We start from the raw sequence: 21353 nt of genomic DNA on the forward strand, positions 1-21353 counted from the left end.
TTTTCCAGCATGTGCAATTTCAAATATTTATGCTGGTCTGAAAACAACCATTCTCCACTATATCTTTAAAAAAAAAAAAAAAAAAAGATTTTTAAGACTTAGACTGACCAGGTATACACGATGCTTGTAAATAAATCTTATTTTGCAAATCGCTACAGTAATTGATCACTTTTAAACCAAGATTACAATGCTGTGATAGATAACATCTGCCACATCCAAGGCACGTGGTCTTTTCCCTTCTTAGAAGTACATTTTTGGTGAATGTGCCCTGCAATGACTTTGATTAAAATAAATGAGAAAATCAATTTGTGATGGCAGAAGGGCCCTGTCCCCCCCCCCCCCCCCCTCCATTTGAGTCTGCATCCTAATGGATGGTGAGGCACAACGGTGTCTTTTCTCTCGTGTATTACAGCATGCACGCTCCATTATTCTCTCCAGCCTATTTTTCTTTCACAAAGTATGCATTTATTTTGCATTTGTTTTTCCTGGCTGGAGAAGGAGAACCAATTCAGGAATAAATGAGTCAGACCTTTTCAGATGGTAATGATTAATGTGAAGAGGATAATAAACTGCTTTCCCTCATTAATCAGTCAGAGAAACAATAAAGCACATATCAGAAGGAACTCCTGGTCTACTTATTGGTTATGATTTTGTTGTGAATGAGAGTAATCTGGAGACTTAATTTGATGGAACATTTTCTATTGGCTGATTCTTCAGATTGTCAGCACACTCTGCCAGACCGAAAGACACATTACAAAAACACTTCAATCAAACACTTCACGCATTTTTTTTTTTTTTTTTTTTTTTATTCCCAGATGAAAAGCGGTGTTTGTGGTGTTGAATGAACTTCCCTTCAGAGATTGCTATTGTGACACCTTCTGGGGCTTCTGCATTTTTATCTAATCTTTTTGAATTGCCGCCTTGTTTTCTCACCACCTGTTCCGCAGCTCCCAATTAGACTAGAAATGCATATCAAAGTTTATATAACTGAAGTTTCATCTTTTTATATCTGTTGTGTAAAGGTGGCACACTGAAACAGAGAGATAAGGCGTTCGGGTGCATACAAACTGATGTTAAAATGTTTCCTGACAGAGGGCAGCAAAGATCCACGGGTCAGTTTGACAGATCACATTTCCTTAACATTAGCAAAAACTATTTACTATCTGTAAATATATCCCTTTAAAGTTTGGAAGGAGCGGATCCACAATACAAGTTCAGTACAGATGCATGATGCAAGTTTATTTTTCTTCTGTTTGAGGACTACGTGTCTGACAACAGCCTGACATAAAAGAAACGAATATCTTAAGTGGACAGTTTACCTTCATATAGAAAGCTACTTAATGTAACATCCATTAAATGGTCCATAAAAGCATGTTGTACACATATTTTCAAAAAAAAAAAAAAAAAGTTTACCTCTTATATTACCATAGTCACAATGCCAATACAGACAAAAATAAACATTGCAAAACAAGACATGTGTTGTTACTCATACTGATTGTTTATTGTAATTTACAAAGATACAAAAGCTATAGCTGATGACTTGGTTGTTTGTTAGTCTAAGCTAAATTTTTTTCCCAGGGTGCAACTGCTGTGTTTGTGTATATTAATTACTCAGTGTCTCTGCTTACTCTTGATGTCACTCCAGTCCTCTGATGAAACTACACTTACAGAAAAAAAAAAAAAAAAACTTGACTGAAGAATGAAGAAGCAGGAGGCATGCAAGTGTGTGTGCATGTCATCATCAAGTTTAAATATACATATTCTCGTGTGAGTCACTGTCAGTTGTGGCCCAGAAAATAAATATGACACACACTGGGGTGTTTCCTGGGCCTCAAGTGTTATATGATTCTGCCGGGTGAGTCATTATGCCATCAACGAGGAAAAGCAGCATCAGTCTCCTTGTCCTCCCACTCTGTCTCTGGGAATGATGCGAAGCTCTGAGCCATGTTTTAGAAACACGTTCCCTGCAACACAGGGCAGAGCACCACATAAAGATCACAATTTATAATCTGTGCTCTTTAATAAGGGCTTTCACTGTCAGTAAAGATGATACACTGCAAACATGTCTATTCACTAGCTTGGAGAGACACTTGAGCTTTCTTCCAAAAGAGGCGCGATTTCTACTCTCAGAAAAGATGGTTTGTCCAAAATTGGATAAAAAATAAATAATCAAAATAAAGCTAAAAGGTCAATGCAATCTCTCATCAAAACCTAAAGATTCGATTACAAAGTTGCACAGACATTCGGATTAACTGTTAAGATTTCAAAACAAGGTCAGAGAGATGCCTAATCTGGAGGATAAAGTAATTTCCTGACATAATTTTTAGCCCTTATGCAGTCGCCATTTACTCGGAAACCAGGTGGATATTAGCCAGCGAAGACAGTGCATCTGAATAATTTATGATACAGCATTATGGAACCACAGATAGCAATTCCGTTCATTAATTTGTTCGTTCAACCAGCAATCATGCTGACATCACATGGGGAAAACTCATTCCCAGAGCCATCAGTGTGGGTGCACTGTTGACACAGAAAATGTAGAATATTGTCCTTCTCAAGACGTGTGAAGGGAAAGAGATTTTTAAAAAATTGCATCTGATCAATTTCCACCATGTACTCAATTCCGGGAACATGTGGTGGAGTGGCAGTGCAGTGGGTGAAAAAAGGCAATCTGACAGAGGTGTCTGAACTGAGGCTATTCTTGGCAGCACACAGCATGAACGTTGCGCATATAAAAAGCTGTTGTGGATGCCCACCGCTCTTTTCCTTTCTTGGCAGAAATAACCCAATCTTGCCTTCAGTCAAAGCAGGCATTACCTCATCCTCCTCTATGCAGAAAACCCAGTCATCCGTTACCCGTCGTTGTTGAGGATGATGACTTACATAAAGAGAGACGGGCTACACATTAAGTATGAACCTCAGGAAACACCACGGAGGCTGAGGAAAAGTGATTCACCGGGGCTCGGCAACAATGCAGGAATCTAAAGCCAAGTGAGTTGTGACTAAACAGCTTGGTGCATCTAGTTCGCCTCAAGTCAGAAGTCACTTTTTAAACTGAATTTAACATTACATGCTGCCTTTCGGGGGCCCTGCCTCTATATTCATGAATCAGTAAACACCATTTCCATGCAAACAAGTATGAGGCCTGCTCTAATACAGAGATGATGGTTAAGTTTGGATTATTTCAGTAATTTACTTTTAGGGAATTTGTTTTTATGGAAAAGTATTTGTTCATACAAGGCTTGCCTAAACTTCTGTTTAACTATTGCAGCCATTCTCTAACAACAACACTGTTCACAAGTCATTTTATTTACAATTATAATTTTTTAGCAGTGACCTCTGTGGGATGAACACTTTACATAGTTTGCAGTTATGAAGACATTCATTACCAATATAACAGTGACTAGATGTTGAGCTAAGATGAAGAAGAACCTTGCGTTATGGTACAATATTACATCACCTTTAGGATAAGGACAGCCTGGGTTTAGTTATTGTTCAAATAAAGATTTTTAAACCCAAGACAGAAAAATGGGCATGGACTCCTCAAATCTCCTAAAAGAAAATGGAATTTCAACTTTGCTCGACAATTCAGGGCTCTGAGTTAGTGCATATTACAGATCTCTCCCATGCTGGTGAGGTTAGTGTAACTGTTTTTCTTCAGAGCATTTCTTGTGTATTTATCATACATTTATCTCCTTTACAATCTGAGTCAATGTTCCCTGCTTGACGCCATCACACCAATTTGCTTGACAGTTCAAAACTAATTTAAATAATCCTGCTTATATCAGCTGGAACTGCTTGATCCCAGATCGATTTGTTACATTACCTCAAGTAAGGCTTTTCACGTTAAGCCTTAAATTTCTTTGCCTTCTATGTGGAACCACCCACAGAAGTCACTGCCTCTGGAGCTTTTGTCATATTAATCTTTTAGACTATTAATGCACTTTGGTAATGCTGGTGGCATTGTGTTATGAAACATGATTTATTCAAGTTCTGCATTAATGCCTTAGGTTAATAATGCTTTGATGAAAGCGCATTGACAAGTGGCAAAGTGTTTGAGAGAAAGCCCCGACTATGCTTCTAAGCACCCAAATACATTTGACTTGAAGGAAAAACATCTTCATCGAGAAAGGCTTTTGTGGGAATATAAGAAAAATGGTTTTTTTTCTGAGGAAAAAGCTGCTTTTTAAAAAAAGAAAGAAAAAAAAAAGATTGTCGGACGGGCTCCAAAACAACGTAACAACTTACCCGCTGTCTGGGCAGGGTTGATTCCTATTCCGTCTGCGACCATGAAAGAGTAAACAACACAGTGTATGTGAAAAGATTGTCATGCAAATGAACAGCGCAGCAATGAAAAAAAAATTATTTACAATATCACCAGTTTATCTGTAATGATGTTGCACTAGTCAACAAAAATGAGAGCGTGCCTCGGCAGCGGGCAATTCTATCTAGAATAACAACAGATCAGCCAACAATTTTGCACTGATAAGACCAACACTCATATTTAACATGGCTGTCATATCTCAGCCATTTCATACAAATCTCATTTCAGTGTTATTTGGCAACGCTCATATGTCCGATTCTTTCCCACAGCCCCATAAAATTGCCACATTTTTCATGACTAAGCTGCAGAACATTGTCTGAGGAAATGCATCGGCCACATCGCTTTCTCTACATTTCATTTTCATTTGTCCGAAACTGTCGGGGCAGAGCAGAGGTAAAGAAAAACATCGTCAGTGTTTATGTGGGGTGACACGGTTTAATTGCTGGGAAACAATGAATGAGCTGACAATTTTCCTTTAATTATATGTTACCCTTAACCATTTACTGTAATTTGTTCTGGTGATTACTGTAACCGTGGTTACAAGTGTTGCCATTTTTTTCCCACATTTTTAGGCTCAGCTTATTGAGGGACGTGTATCTGTTGGATAATTGATGCAGTCTTTTTCCCGATAGGATTACAGTCCTTCAATAATCAAATCAAATTATCACCTTTCAACTGAATAATTAGGGAATTCTATTCTATTCTATTCAAATAAGATACGACTTCTCAATTGCAATATCTTGCTTCTTTAATAACCATTTTGTTTGTTCTGCATGTCTTCTCTTTAAGCTTGCATCAAAAGGAACCTTATGTCTGATAATGTACACATAACGAGAAAGATCTGCCATGAAAACCCTTTATGATAAATAAAACCGAAACATCACTGGGAATTTCTGAAACACCCGAGGTTTATTTCTCAAATCTCAATTTGAAAAAACACTATCATACATTTCTGTGACTTACTGTGCACATCAAATAAATCCTTTTGACTTTCAGTTGTTTGTGGGTTTGCTTGTGGAGCTTTCACTGATCGTTATGATATATCATTAGTTGGCCTGACAGCATTTCATTCGTCAGCTCATTTCCAGCATCACTCTGCAGTTCAAAGGCCCTCAGAGTTTGAGCTCTGTCACCCCCTCACAGCTTGTTGTTGAAGTTTTGAAGCTGGGCTGAACATCTACGCCAAAACGCACAGTTTCTTGGTGTAAAACGATTGGTCCCTTTTGACACTTAGAAAGAGGCAAAATCATTAGACAAAAGATCTTTTCTCAAAACTCACCATTTGTTATTATTGCACTGGTTGCTGATGGCACTTTGAACTGTTAAATGAAGCAGAGAAAACTAATCACACTCAGATCTCCATTAGTGAAATGCACAACAGAGGACAGATACCATTTGACATGTCAAAACATTTCAGCAGTACTAAAATATTTTGGTTAAATTATAAGGTGCACATTGCAACCCAATTCCGCTTGGTCTGAAGACGCAGTGTGAATAAATCATCAAGAACGAAAGCTACATCTAGTGAGTCAGCGCGCTGAGATTCACTGTGTGACAACTTCAAAATAGGAGCCGTGGTTATGATGTCTTCAGAAACAAAGTTGGTGAAACAGGCAAAAAGAATATGCTGTGTTGTGTGTTTTGTCCTCAGTCTTTTGTCTGACAACACAACATGTGTGTCAGATCATGCACACACACACACGCACACACACACACACACACACACACACACACACACACACACACACACTCACGCTCATACAAACAGTTAGGAGAGAGCCTGAGGGAAAGATAGCCATGCTTGGATTTCTGGAAGAAAATCACTCAGCATGGTCACAATACATGTCCTACTTCAGGGAGGAGGATGTGGGCTGGAGAGATTTGCAGTGAAAGAGTGGAGGGAGCAGGCTGTCACTGGGGAGATAAGGTTAGCAAAGTGCTGCTCACCAAACTACTGCCAGGTAGCAGCCCACAGTTTGGATCAGGAAGGAATCACTGTTGAGCTTTGTTTCATGAAGCATAAAACTGGATAAATAAATTGGATGATACACTTTTATTGTCTTAACTATAAAGGATTATGGTAAAAATGCCAATTCCAAAAAAAAAAGTATGAGTCTGAATCACCCACTGTAAATGTATTTTCTGATCTCTCCGTCTTTGCCCAACACATCAGCCACTGTCATAACAATCAGGTTTAAAACACACGTCTGCCATAGGTTAAAATTAGCACTGGATAATCACACTTAATTCTACGGTTTTGTATTGTGCTCTTAAGGGTACTGACCAAATTACATCGGTACAACAGAGTACCGTTTCCCATTACGTCAATCGGTGCAAATTTCTCAGGCTGCTTGTTACAGTCCAACACGGTCATGACGGAGGGGAGCTGAAAGCCGTTGTAAGTGTGGTGAAACTTTTCAAAACATGAAACAGACAACTCCTATATCTTGAGAAAGATATAACATGTGCTTCCTCCTAGACACACTCGACAGCATTCTCACGCTACGGTGACAGACGGTGACAGTCTGGAGGTTGCAGGGATGTGTTTGGGAGGGGAGGGAGAGGTGGGGAGGGTTTTTATTTTGTGCAGTGTGCAAAATGTTCTAAATAAATAAGAATGTTCAAATTGAGAAGTTTGAACAGTTTGAGAATTTTTTACAACTGAAATTATTTCTTTGTTATTACAGAGAGAATGAAATACAGAAAAAAAGTTAACGGTATCAATTTCCAGGTACTGGTACTAGTTCAAATGTGAAGCACTTTGGTGAGCTTCTGAAAATAAGTATTCCCAGACTGATGTGGTGTAAAACAGTCTAATTTCAAACTATTTTCCCTTTTGATAAATGATGAAGCATTATCCAACTAAGTGGGCTGTTTCTGTTGGCTTAATGGACCAGTCAAAACTTTACTATGAAAAGCCAAATGAGAGCATTATGGTCTGTCAGTATGGTGGTTTATAATAGAAGTAAATTAACACCCGACCTACACATTTTAAATGCAGCACATTAGCACCCCAGCAGCAGCGGCAGCTCCAGTCCTCCATCAGTCTGCGCTCAGCCGCAGTCCAGCTGTGTGTTTATGTGCATGAAATGGAAGAAAATAGACTTAAAGCCTAAAAAGAGGCTTTGGGTCACGGTGGTGTGTGTAAAGTGTGTGTGACATGTGAGGCATTATATGGTCTGTGTGGACAGGACAGCTGCATCAGTGAAAACATTAGCAAATTAGTTCCATCAGATGCATGACTGAAAAGACGAGGTTGAAACGCATACTGTCTGTAGAGCTTGACTGAGTTTTTGTTTTTTAAGGCCATTACGAACATCGAGATCTGAGAGTTTAAAGCAAACCAAAAAACTAAATATTGATTGATTGGCTGAAACTTTCTCAAATCATCACACATATATAAACAAACTTTTTTTTATAAGGATCCATTTGTTCCATTTTAGAGAGTTGTGACCTTGTTAAAGGACGCATATATGTGCACGTACATGTAAGAACAGTATACACAGACATATGTACATCTTTTGGTATACATAACTTCCGCAGAGGTAAAGGCTTCTATCCTAAGAGGTCCTTCATCCGTACAGTATACAAGTATTTTGTCTGAGGTTTCCCCTTTTAAGTGACAAATGTGAGCCGTGTCGTGAAGCTGCGTCAATGCTAATGACTCGGTTATATAAATCTCTGTTAAATAATAAATAAATGAGTAAAAAAAAAAGTTGGAAAAGAAATAAAAAAAAGAAAACCCAAAGAATTGTGACCTAGATATGTACTATGCTGAGGGGGATAAACTGTGAAATAGTGACAGTGTTTGAAAATGATCTCAAACATATTTATCCTACACGTGTGGCTACATATTTAAAGTAAGGCGGAGACAATAAGCTTACCTCCTCAGCTGCAAACTTCAAGACTGCTGTGAACGGTGTGCTCTCTGGGACACTGAGTCTGTAAAAAAACAAAAAACCCATAAAATCAGCCTTTATTTACCAGGTTTCATCTTTAATACATGAAAGCAGGAATGCCACATAGTTAAATATCATTTCTCTCAGCCTGAGCTTTGATCGCCAAGTACCTGGGCTGCTTTAGCGGTGTAAGAGAGCCACTTAAACATCGTCAACTCCAGAAGAGCAATTGTGTAGCTGACCATTAACTTTGACTTCCATGGAGAGGAGAACAAAAGGAAAAATTTCCAGAGAGGGCTCAATTGAGTGTAACATTACTTCTGTCAGATGATATAAAACTATTTATGGCATGAATAGTTATACACTTCCAGTTGGATGCTTCTCCAATGAATCCTGCAGTGCAGTTTTCAGCAGGGAGTGGAGAACCCTCTAAGGGCTACGCAAAACACAGACCAACAGACATATTTTGCAGAGATATGGGATATTTTTTTAAACCACAAAGCCAGAGATATAATCTCCTAATAAGGTCATACAGACAGAGCTGAAGCGGTGGAGGGCAAAATCGATCGACATAGTCAGCAGCAGCAGCAAGTGGCCGAGAGAGGAGCAAAACAGTGGGTGAGAGTGAAAGCTTGTCAGATTAGACAGACCACCATATTCTCTTAACTTGTTTGAATGACCGGTAATTATACGAATAATCTGAACAGATCGGTGGTGTGCTCCAGTTCAGTCCTCTGGCAGAATTGATACGATGCTTCATTAGCTACAATTAGTATCTCTCTGCTTACGCTAAGACATTAACAGCTGCAGCGTGGACTAGAATTGTCCGCATGGCTTCGTATTTTGCAGACATTTACTATTTCTCAAATCAAAATTCAACTTGAAGCGCTGCTGGGAAATTTGACCAATTCAAAACCAAAAAAAAAGCTGTGTAGAAAAAAAGACCTTTAAAAGTTGATTTGATATTCTGTGTCTGATTTTCAACACTCTTGATATGAATATCTGTTGCATTCCATAACAAAAATTATTTTTGTAATGTATCACAGTACATCACACTTACATTACATGGATATTATATATCCTTAAAAAAGGGAAACCTCAAAAATGAGTTATTAAAAATGTAATCAAAACTTAAAAGTCTGTGTTATGATGTGAGCTACACACATCATTAAATACAACTCACAATATTCCTTGAATCAAACGCACAGTGTAGACTGTAGACAATCAATAGAAACTATAATATATGGATATCTATGGATTATCTACATAAATACACATTTGGAATTAGTTGAGTTCCACAATCATCCTCCACTAAAAACACAATGGGAAACAGTATTGGACAGATTACTGCAAAGCCACAATTGTTTCAAGAACAGTTTGCATAGTGAATCCCTTCTGGGGCTCCAAGAGATCAAGAAGAACTTCTGCCAATAAGCAAGTTGCCAGTTCACATTTAAATTGCCAAATATTTTAAGGAAGTTTGGTGTGTGAATTGCGCAAAAGATGAGCACTGAACAGGTGCTTGTTTCCCTATGATCATATACACACTGCTCTAACTAGCAGTAAAGTGGAAAGGAAATACTTTAACACTTCTTTCTATTCCCTGCCTCTCGCCAAATGTCAGCTCGGATTGGCTCAAGCCCCCCTGCGACCGATTTATATGCACTTCAAAGTAAAATAACTTTATCTGGAGTGAAAAGACCACAATTGAAACTCTAAAAAACAATGTCATTTTGTTTTACAGTAACTGGATAAAATCACCATCCATTCAAAGATGTGTTGTTTGACCAGCATGAAGTATGTGCAAAATTTGCAACAACATTTCTGTGCTCACCTAAAATCTGAGTTTAAAACATGCAGGTAGGAAGATGATTTCGCGATGCCACAACTAGGCTGGAAACCAAGTGTGGCCCAGTGTGCCACTTACATGAATGTGATGTGTGAAAAATTAAGCCTCAAGAGCACATTATCTAAGAAGAGGACACAAAGTGGCACACCTAGAAATGAAGGATCCTACATACAGACTGATCTTGTAGGACTAAAACTGCTCAGAGTCTGTCTAGGAGTGTAAGTTTACAAAGTGCATGGTACATTTAGCCATTGATGATGTGATTATTATCTGTCATCTCTGTGCTGATCAGAGGAGATCTCCCTACAGTGATGTTAATTCATACTTTCATATAGGTTATTTATAGGCGGTGGCTTTGTCTCAAAGTCGTCACACAGATATTTGAGCTAAACGACAAAGTAGCATTATTTAGTCAGGAGCATTTCATTAATAATAGACGTCACAACACGCTCTGATGTTGTTCCTGCTTCGGTCGGTGCTGTTAGCGGGTCTGATTCAGTGTCAGCATGTGAATCTCAGCTTCACACTAACAGATGTTTTCTCACTGACCACATTTTGTGAAGCTCAGGTTGAAAAACATGAGCACAGCTTTCCACGACGACAGCAACTGCATCAAATAGCGGCGAGATGAAATTGTGACTTAAATGTGTTAAAAAACAGAGATGTAGCGGAATGTAACGTTAAAGCTGTGACTGCTGAGCTGTCAGTGTACTCACACTTTGTACGGCAGCCGAGGGTCCGACGTCAGGGTGATTTTAAACGTTACTTTAGACCTAATAAAGCAGAAGAAATGATCCTTATTAGCTCCACGATGCTGGCAAATAAATACGACATAAGTTGAGGGACAAATTACACAAGAAATAGACAGAAACTCACATCTTTAGAGCGAGACAACTCCGTCTACAATCTGTTTGTACACACCCGGAAGTCCGATGGACCCATACATACACGTCATCCATCTTCCGCCATCTGTGACACATTTCTATGTATGTTTGCTGGTTTCTGGGGTTATTTTAGTATTTTGTTTATATGCTGATTTTTTGCGCTAAAAATGATGTGTTGTGCTAAAAATTTAAGGTATAATTTGTGCCAATATTAAACAGGCATTCTTACCAAACGACTAACGTTTGCCGTAAACGACAACAAAAGGCGCACTGAAATTTTCTTGGGCGCGTGATTCTAATTGAGTTGGACACATGGCACTCCTCTGTCAGGTAAAGTCACCTTTTTATGTTTTCGTAACAGAAAAGTTGCTTTGTTTTTGTTTCCCCTACCCATGTATGTCGCTTCAAACTGCCTCTGTTATCAAAATATCCCCAGTGAATTGTGAAATTCTGCTTGCAGAGATTTGAAATTAGCTGGAGATGGCAGTCAGTGCGAATGGGCCATGTGTGTTTTATTTTGAACAAACATTTTGCTGCAAGTCTCTGAGTGCGCGTTTTGTTAATTGATGTACCATGGTGTAAAACGGAAGCGTCTCCATGACATGTTTTTTCACAGTGTACTAGATATTGTTTGTCTTCCAGGTTTAGTTTTGAGAATACACACAATGGTGTGTGTATTTCTGGCTGCCAGATATCAGTGCTGCAGGCAGCACAAGAATGCAGTCTGTGCTTTATGTTGTCTAACAATAATGAAACTTTCACAAAAAAATGTACCAACATTCCTGATGTTTAGCTTGCTTTGGAAGGATGGTTAAAACACTAAGAAAATGCATAATTTGACTGTGTACAACAAAAACATGCCTCTTGAATCAAGTGTTGGAGTGTGGTTACTGCTGAGCTAAAGGCAGTGAGTGTGTCAGTGAGTCAGTTATGGCTGGACTGTCCGGCCTCAGTGGCAGCATTTCAGCGTTTCGTCATCCAAGCAGTGTCATTTTCAGAAGCACGAAGTGTGAAAATCCTGAATATCAAGGTCGGCCACGTCAAGCTGTTCACCGTTCTCATCAATCCAAACTGAAAGCACGAACCAGACTAAAGACTTCAGTTCAGTTTTATTCTGGTTTTTAGTGATTACACATCACTTGGTGATGTTGGTGTTGAATGAGCATGTGGACTCTCTGGAAATGTATATTAGAGAGCATGCATCCCAGGAGTAGTGCAGACTCTAAAGGAGTGAGTATTTAAGAAACGCACTTATGATGTATTTTATTTATTGTTGAGCTTTTTGTTCAGGAGTCAGTGGTTGGCCAGACAAGGATCAAGAGAGCCATTGTGAGTGAAGCTTCACACAGAGATCACATGATGACACCTTAGCCAGCTCCATTCACTTAAGAGGACCATGACAGGCAGTTGAAATCTCTGAAAGTTAGTAAGTGGAGCTTTTAGCTTGGAAAATTTGTTACAGAAAATATGACAAACCACACACAAATAATTTATTTATTTCACAAGTCCATGTTTTAGAGATGCTATCGATGTGAGTTCAACTCAAGGTGTTGCACCATCTACGCAGAACGAGAGAGAGGGAAAGAGGCAGAGAGATGGAGGTGTAGGCAGTGGAATGACAGCCGACAAAGAGAATGGGAGCAGACTTATTATGGTGACTCAGAGTTACAGTGCAGACAGTCAGACACTCACCTCTGGGATTTTAGTGACGAGTCTTCCCCTGATAAAAGTACAAATGCTGAGGGAGGTGTGGTGAGGCTGAAAAATGAACAACGGGCAACTTTTGCGGTAGCATATGAAAAAAAGAAGTGTGGAGGGCTATGGCAAGTAAGCAAATGAGAGAATGTATGTTGTATGTATTATCTTATCGATACTGAATTACGTTTAAACAAATGGCAGACAGCCTATTCAGGACTCATTGTAATGAGGTAGTCAAATTGAGGATTCTTGCCCGTTCTCCGTCATCATGCAGAGCTTGCATAATGAAGAAAAGGTTCCATACAGATACAGATTTTGTCTGAATCTGTCATTATGGTGAAGAGGAATAGTCGCTTTGAAGCAGAAAGAATATATGAAAATATTATTGTCCATCATCCTCTAGGATGAGGCCTGAGAGTGCATTCAAAATGCAACGACTGCGTTCAGTGAATTGTGCCGCCTCCTCTGAAAGAGCTTATTAACATACGAAAAGCAGGTCCCACGTGTAGGAGGGAAAAAAAAGGCCAATTACCTGCAGAGTTAAAAACAAATCAGTACTAATATTGCTGCTTTTGCGTGCGACAGACATGCACATATGCAGTAGGTTTACAGTACAAGCATAATGCGTGCAGTTGTGTGCGAGGAGGGCAAAGACATTATAGTGACCATGTTAGAATGAAGCCCCATGAGCATCACTGGTAAGTAGTGCACAGTAAATGAAATTCAGTCTCTACAGCCACTGTTGTAGCACTGTGTGACTTTCAAACACATATCATTCTCTATTTATATGTAGGACATTCTGTTGCTGCAAATACTCTGCAACACCCCCTCAGTAATCCTTTTGAGTTCCAAGTTGTTTGATGTTTGTGTGCTGCTTTTGATTCAGCAGTTTTACATCCCTGTTTGTTGTATTTCTACTAGCCACATAATATCAGCCCGAATGGCTTAGGGAGGCAGCTTTAAATGGAGTGTGGTTGACCTGAGACGTATATCAGAGTTATATCGATACTGAAGATGCAGCGTAGATATCTGAAAACCCTAAATTTACCTTTTCATTCATTTCCTGACCTCGCCTCTCTCCGTCAAGTAGTATTGAATTGTCCCCAGTCAAACGATAACTACATTTGATCCTTTTTGTGTGCAGATCAAATGTTTCTGTGATCTTGCTCACGACCAATCACCGCAAGTGTTCTTCAATTTTATGTGACGTGTGACATGCCCACTGCTGCATCAGCTACAACCCATCCAGTCTATGTGGGGTGAAGACGAGCAGCACTTCAGTGTGCTGAGATGCCACCAAAATGTCCAGAAGTGTAGCTATACTACACATCCGTGATCAAAGTAAATGCATAAAATGAGGACGGATTATTTCAGGAAAAAGGGGACCATTCACATGATGGGTATTAATAAAAAAAGGTATGGAATAAAGTACAATATTGGTGTTTGTATCAGTTTACTGGTGCTAATGGTATTGGTATCGTACGTTTTTGATAGCTGCATGTTGCTGGCTTATACTGGTTTATAATAGACATTAGTTCCATTGATTTAACTGGTTTCCTTCAGTTAGAATATAGACCCGCTCCAGACAAAGAGGTAGTTCATAATTAATGCTTTAATAAGGAGCCCTTAACCTCTTTGCACCCTGCTATTTAAAATGGGATGGTGCTGAAGTTAAGGCTGGATTTAATGCCCTGCTTAGCTTATCAAACAGTACTTGAAATACTGGAGCAAAAGATCATCAGCAGGGTGAATCATATCACAGTTCATAGACCTAATTTGTTCAGAGAGTCCTTCACAAATGAAATGGTTGCATAGGATGAAAATCAAGTATTAAAATGAGCTATAAAGCTGCTGAGTGTCTCCATCATTGCTGCTTTCCTCTGGCTTGCCTAATGGTATTTTCTGTATTACATGTCGACTAAGCATAGACAATCTGCACATACTCGGGTTCAGTCTGTGTTATTGGAATATTTGGTTGTCTGAAAACATGACAAACTATTACTCTTGCTCATTATTTCTTTGCTGTCTGTGTGTCTGTGGCTTTTCATTCTAGCAGTGGGCGACACATACTACAGGTGGACACAGATATTCTGTTGTTTTGCTCAGAGCAACAACATGTTGCTCAATTGCAGTGTATCCCAAGTAGTAATATAATGTAATGTAATTCTAATACCAATCTGGTCTCTGTGAACTGACCTTTTATGAGAGCTTAAAAAAGGTCTGTTATACTCTGAGTGTTACAAGGAAATGAATTTGCAGAATGACTGTGCAGTGTGATTTAAAAACTTCAAAATATATGAATATACTAAAATATACTTACTATTACTGAAGACATGGCCCCAGTTTATACAGACCCCGTACATTAGATATTATTCTTTCAGTATCTCTGAAGTCTTTCCAATAATATATTTATATACTGATAAAAATGTAGCATGTTTCTGTCAATGAAAAACTGACACTACAGCTTAAAGATGTTTGCACATATTGTCATTCTGTTGTCTGGATGGCTTACATCTAAAATGGATTATTTTCTCACAGTCATAATACCAGTGTTTGTTGTATTTATCCACGTGCAGTTTGCATTTGTATTATCTGGTGCACTTAACACTAAAAACATCTAATCCTCAGCCTAAGCTGTGCTATGTAGACACCACTTTTGCTTGTTACATCAGTGTGTCAAACACCTCTCCAAATGAAGTTGCGTGTTTAGCTGAGTCTTCATAGCTTGTGGCGTAGCAGAGAATCCAAAACGTCCCATTTCAAAAATATTGGTCAGTTTCTTGGTGGGTTTCTTTTGTGTTGTTTGACATAATTTTTGTTTTGTTGGATATGTGTTGGATATTCTATCCAAGGAGAGATCATGTATGAATGAGACTTACTTGTTGCAAGGTATGGCATCCAAAAGGAGTCGCTGTGATCTCTGTGCTTATAATTGGGCATAGGAAGTAATTCTCCTCCATACTAAACATGCAACCATATTTAGTAAGATTGGCTCTTAATTTCTTATAAAGCGCGATGATTAATCATGTCTGAAAACTATTGCAAAGAGACCTCAGGTGACAAACCCTCTGTGTCACGCTCCTAATGTTTACCTACTTTGCATAATCCCCAGCATGCTGTGTTGTAATTAAATTTCAGCTCAGGAATAAGTTGCCTGTGTGTGTTGTGTTAGCACAGAGAGGGCATGATAAGCAAAGTGCCAAAGCCGCTTTTCTAAAATATGTTCAAATGTTACTCCGGGGAACATTGTGCAGTGACACAGTTACAGGACATACTGTTTGTATACAGGGAATAACTACCAGATAGACCAGACTGCTTCACAGTCTCTTACTGCTATTAATATCATTGATAGATCTATTTAACCTTCCTGTTGTTTGTGCATTCTCCAGATGCTCTTCTGGAGACAAGTCATTATCCCGGTGGTACACTGAGCCCAAACAAATGAATCACAGATGCAAGTGAGAGGCCAAATATGTGTGTGTATATATACATTGAAGCACAGGCACACAGTTACCAAAATCTAATGATGCATGACAGAATAATTTAGTTAGGTGTATGCTCCATGGTTTAAAGAAATGAACAGCAACTGGAGGGGAAAAAAAAAACATGTTTATTGATTTACTTCTTTTTTTTTCACTAACAGGCTAATACTCAGGTAGCAGGCGAGGGAATGGTTGTCAGTGTGATGTCAAGATAGAAATATATTGAGGTGAACAGCCAAGACAAGACAAGCATCTATTTTGATTACATGCTCCAATCAAAATGGATGTTGCTTGGAAGAGCTCCCGGCCAGCGTGGAAAGGATGCATGAATGCCTAAAAGTAACGAGAAGATTGATGGAGAACAATTTGAAGCGTTTGCACCATAAACTGAAGATAAATGTAAGGTGAGAAGACAGACAAGATTAAAAACAACAGAAGGCAGGAAGAAGGGTGGTGAAAGGTGTGTGTGTGTGTGTGTGTGTGTGTGTGTGTATCACAGATAATTAGAGGCAGCCTCTATTTCAGCTTCATCACAGTATGTTTTTATGAAAAAAAAAGTTATGGTCACTTTCATGCAGGTTATACGTGTGTTTTAAGTATGATACTATGCTGTGTATGTTTATAATTTAGCATCACATCATACCATGCAATATTATAATTCTTTCCATTTCTTAAAGAGTAATGTATCAAAAGTACAAATACAAAAATGTACTTAATCATTCAAGACAAGTTACTCAAACATGTTGGATTTTCATTATACAAAATATGATTCAAATATTGGAATTCATGCTTTTCTATTTGCTTTATCCCACTTAATCTTTCCTTCTCAGCTCCTCACCTCCTTTTATCTTGTGCCTTTTTTTTAAAAAGTTTCCTCGCTGATGTGCTGCCACGGCTTTCCACATTTAGCACCACTCTCCTCTGCTGTCTGTTCATCTTCACAATTCTGCGTCCAATTTTAAAATGTGCCGTCTTTCTGTCACCCTTGTCCTTCCTCAAAGATTGGAATGGAAGGTGCTGCTGACAGTCAAAGCTTTAACAGCTTTAAGGTGGCTTTACTGGTGACTTCCTCCATATTCCCCCGAAAGTCGACCAAAGGCACCGTAGAATCGCAGAATCAACACACATAAGAACCATTATATGTGTCAGTTAGCTCTCAGAGGTTTCTTTTAAACTATAAACCCCTCCAGTACTAGACTGTAAATCCCTCCAGTACTAGACTTTTGTGCAGCTGCTTACCCCTCATGGTTATTCCCCACAAAATATGTCCACAGAAAACATGTATTTGTGTATGTGTGTAAGAGCAGTGCATATTTGTGCCTCAGCTGCCCACACAACAGAAGATGAGGCCTAAAGCGCTAATTAAAGCATCTATGATTACCGCTCAATCCCCTTCTTCTGCCATCACACGCACCCTACCAGACAGCTGACTATATTTAGAGGAGGAAAAATCGGTGCTTCTTCCAGAAAACCCTGTTCCACAGTCAGTCTGGGATGTGCACGATTGTCATCCCTAACAAGGTAAGTAGGTATTTTGAGGCCAAAGCTGTGGCCTCCATAAAGCCATGGGTTAAATTCACCAACACAGACAATCATCTATCTATCTTATGTTAAATGAGGGAAATCAGCAGAGGTTGCAATATTTGGACAATGATCTTGTCCTTACCTGACTCATTGGACTCAGATTAATGTGAGAGCACCCTTGGTGAAATCAATACTAACCTGTTTAATGGGCATCATTTGTTATGCTGCAAGGGGCTTTTAAAGTTTTGTTGTTAAACCAGCTCGGGCTAACCAGTGAAAACAAAGTTCTGCATGCTCATAAATGTAACCAAACCTGCCAAATATGCTCTGCAAAATAACTCTTAATTAGCCCACATACCTAACGTTAGAATTAAAAGAAAAGGGCAGTCTCCTCTGCAGGGTGTCATTGGCATTTTAAAAGTGAAAATAGATTAACAGTTCACCTTCCATAATAAATCTTGCTTTTTCAGTCTGCTTGGACATTTTAGTCATCCACACAATGATTATATTGAAGCATTTGCTTGATGAATGGAGCATTACTGAACAGCTGTGGGGGAAAAAAATCTGAAGGTTTTGAGTGAGAGTCCAGCTACAGAAGACCAATCAGAAAAGAACCCCAAAACAAAACACAAAATCACACACAAACTATGTACTAGTCATGTCTACTGCCTGATGAATGCTGACTGCATCGTATGGCTCAAGTAGCCGTGTTTAGCTCTAATCTGTCTCGCACTAATGGCTCTCCATCCACTCCCATATAAACACCAGCCAGTCATTGCAGATGGCCTCACACACGTCCTTTCTCACACACCCCAAATATCTCACATTCACACACACACACACACACACCGTCACAACCATATAGGCACATGATTTTGTCCATGTTGATGTCATGCTCATGATTACTTTCATGGATGTTCTTCTGTTTAGTCGACCGCCTGTTTGTCTTGGCTGTATGTTATGCTATAATGCACGAACATACTGCATGCTGAATGTATATTCTCTTGCTGTATATTATTTCCTCTTGTCCTCTCTTTCAATATGGGCAGTGTTAGAATGTGGTTCACTAATAAATTCCTGCACCAATGTGACCAAGGCAGTGCACTGCACATTTATTGTATTAGACATATAAAGTTCATGTGGGTCTTGTAGGACACTGATGCACCAAATTGTTAAAGGCAGGACCGTCAGATGTTATACTTGACGGTAGTTGCTGTAACGTGGCCGAGCTACAGATTTTTCAAACGAGGAAAGCTTTAATTGAGCTCCTGGTGGGAGCAGTTTGATGCTGTACGAAGTGGGAAACTCATCTGTATGCATCGCCTCCCAATAGATAACAGCTTTATTGTAGATGCAGCATTGTGAATGACAGTTCAAGTGTTGCTATGATCAGTTTTGATTTACCAGACAAAATTAGAAACGTGTGAAAGCAGGTGCTCCTTTGTTCTGGCTCATATAGAGGATGCAGGGATGAAAGGCAGGGCCAAGCATGCAACACAGTAGTACAAAGTGCACATCAGAACATTGTGCTGCAAATTGTTACTAAAATGTGCACAAAGCACCAAGAGGGCATCAAACTACAAACTATAACTCTCTCAATGAGTGCCACTGTAAATACAGTCAGTTTAAATAACCTCACCATACTGTACATTACAAGCTAAGGTTTCAGGGTCACAGACAAAAGAGCCTAACATTTTGTTTTCATACATCGATTGGCAAGGGAAAGTTGAAAGGTTGCACACTTTGAATTAGCAAGGGCAAGGGACGTACAATGTCTGAGTAGTTTCTGAGGATCAAGTTCAGAGCAAACCAGAAACGTCTTCATTAGCTATTCATTAATTAGATTTTGTCATTAACTTGTTTTACCAAAACTATTCAAGATGTTGTGTTAGTCTAACCTGGGATTTTGTTGCCAGAGGGAGTGGAGATGAAGGATTTAGGAGCTGTGATTCAGTGTGGAAGAGGAGGATGTTGCATATAGATGAGTTTTTTTGTGTACAACAGAAGGAAAAAGGTCAGCCTAACTGTCAAGACGGTGGTACAGTAATGTGACAGGAGCAAAGCACCAATGTTACTGGTTTGGGACCTTTCAGTTGTCTTGTATACGGTATCATTTCAGCTGGGATTTTAAGTTCGCAATTCAAATTGCATAATATAGTAGATCCCTGCTTTAATTATTTCAAAATAGCTCCATGCAACCTCAAGGGGATGAGATGGATGTATATTTTTTTAATGAGACACCGAAAACATGACTTTCCATTTACTAATTGCTCTGTTTTTAATGTACTTCCATAGGTATAAATTAGGTAAATTACACCTCCTCACAAAGCAAATAAAAACTTACTGAATGGTTCATCTGAATGTATAAACCACGGTTCCTTCTTTATTAAACTGTCGTGTTTCTGGTTCAGCTTGTTTGTGTTATTGTGCAAGTAAATAAGTAAACAGTCAGTTGATCAGTTTCCATGCCTTTCACTTGTTTTTGTGTGTCCCCTGGGTGTACACCAAGGCGTGATCTAGTGCGGCAAAAGCATGGTAAGATACTGTGAAAGCCTAATCATATTGGTGAGAGACGGAGATGGCGATAGAATGAAAAACAGGCTGTGAAGTTGGTTGAGATCAGCCTGCTGTTTTTGGCACCAGGGTTTCAGCACAGAGTGTACCCAAGGCCTCCTTCAGCAATCATAGCTTTAATGGATGACTGGCCTGGGAAACTGCAGGGGCTATAGTGAAGTGATGGGGGACTGACTCAGGATGTGCGTGTCTCACCCTCATGGCACACACTCTCACACTTATGCGGACATGGACACAGAGGGGTAGTGGGATGTCAAATGCTTTTGGCCCCCAGTGGAAAATGCGATTTTATTTATTTATTTTCAGAGATAATTTGTTGTTAGTTCTTCACAGCAAATGGTGGATGGCAGCATTTTAGCATGTAATGCATGTCTAACCAGATCCTCTTCAGACGCTTACCAGCTCATGATGTTGATGATACTGTATGTAAACCAAATTAAATTGGATAACAACGTAGCTCTGGGCAAAAACGATCTGACTCGACATGTCTGTATGAATGAATGTCAATGGCAGAGCGATCGTCATTCACCTTGTTGCATATTATGCATGAAGTGACAGTAGCGAAGGTGCCAGCACCCTGCAGTTGTTAGAGATGCCCAAAGCTGTCACTGTGGTTCACCACTGCATCTGGTTGGCTCCATTTTAAACGAGCCATTTCTTACTGTGGGCACTGTGCTGCTAGCAGAGTAACTCATTAAACAAACGTATTATCCTATCTCCCCCTGAACTAATTTAATTTTAGATGCCGTGTATTAGCTTGTAGTGTTTCTGCCTATCCAGCACAGGGATATCAGTTTCCTCTTGGGAGAAGCTTTTGTGGCAGGATCTTTTCCTTTTTAAATGCACCCATGTGAAGGAAAATAGGCAATTTGCTGGTCATGATGGGAACACCTTACACACTTGAAAATGTATTCTGCCTAATTCCACATCTGCCATTCTTTTCAATGATTCACAGGAATAGAGCTCATAGAATTAATGGAAAAAGTTTTACCAACTTATTTCCGATATATTATGACATTTTCCTCATTTGCAGCATGCCACCTAAATCTAACAGCTAACACAATTCAAATGGGTCCAACTGATCAATTAACTGAAACAAATAACAGCATTTTCCTCCAT

The 21353-nt window shown here is 39.3% G+C and overlaps 1 protein-coding gene across 1 annotated transcript; it reads right to left on the reverse strand.

Annotated features, from left to right (window-relative positions):
- Nucleotides 1-815: 815 nt before the first annotated feature.
- ufm1 (ubiquitin-fold modifier 1) lies at nt 816-10999 on the reverse strand. Its single transcript, XM_070843690.1, has 6 exons — nt 10949-10999; nt 10789-10845; nt 8209-8266; nt 5604-5643; nt 4249-4281; nt 816-1964 (listed from the first exon to the last, which is right to left on the reverse strand). Coding segments are annotated over exons 1-6 (264 nt in total). The 5' UTR covers nt 10951-10999; the 3' UTR covers nt 816-1890.
- Nucleotides 11000-21353: the final 10354 nt, after the last annotated feature.

This window comes from Pempheris klunzingeri, chromosome 14 (genome assembly GCF_042242105.1).
Source record: "Pempheris klunzingeri isolate RE-2024b chromosome 14, fPemKlu1.hap1, whole genome shotgun sequence".
NCBI classification, from domain to species: Eukaryota; Metazoa; Chordata; class Actinopteri; order Acropomatiformes; family Pempheridae; genus Pempheris; species Pempheris klunzingeri.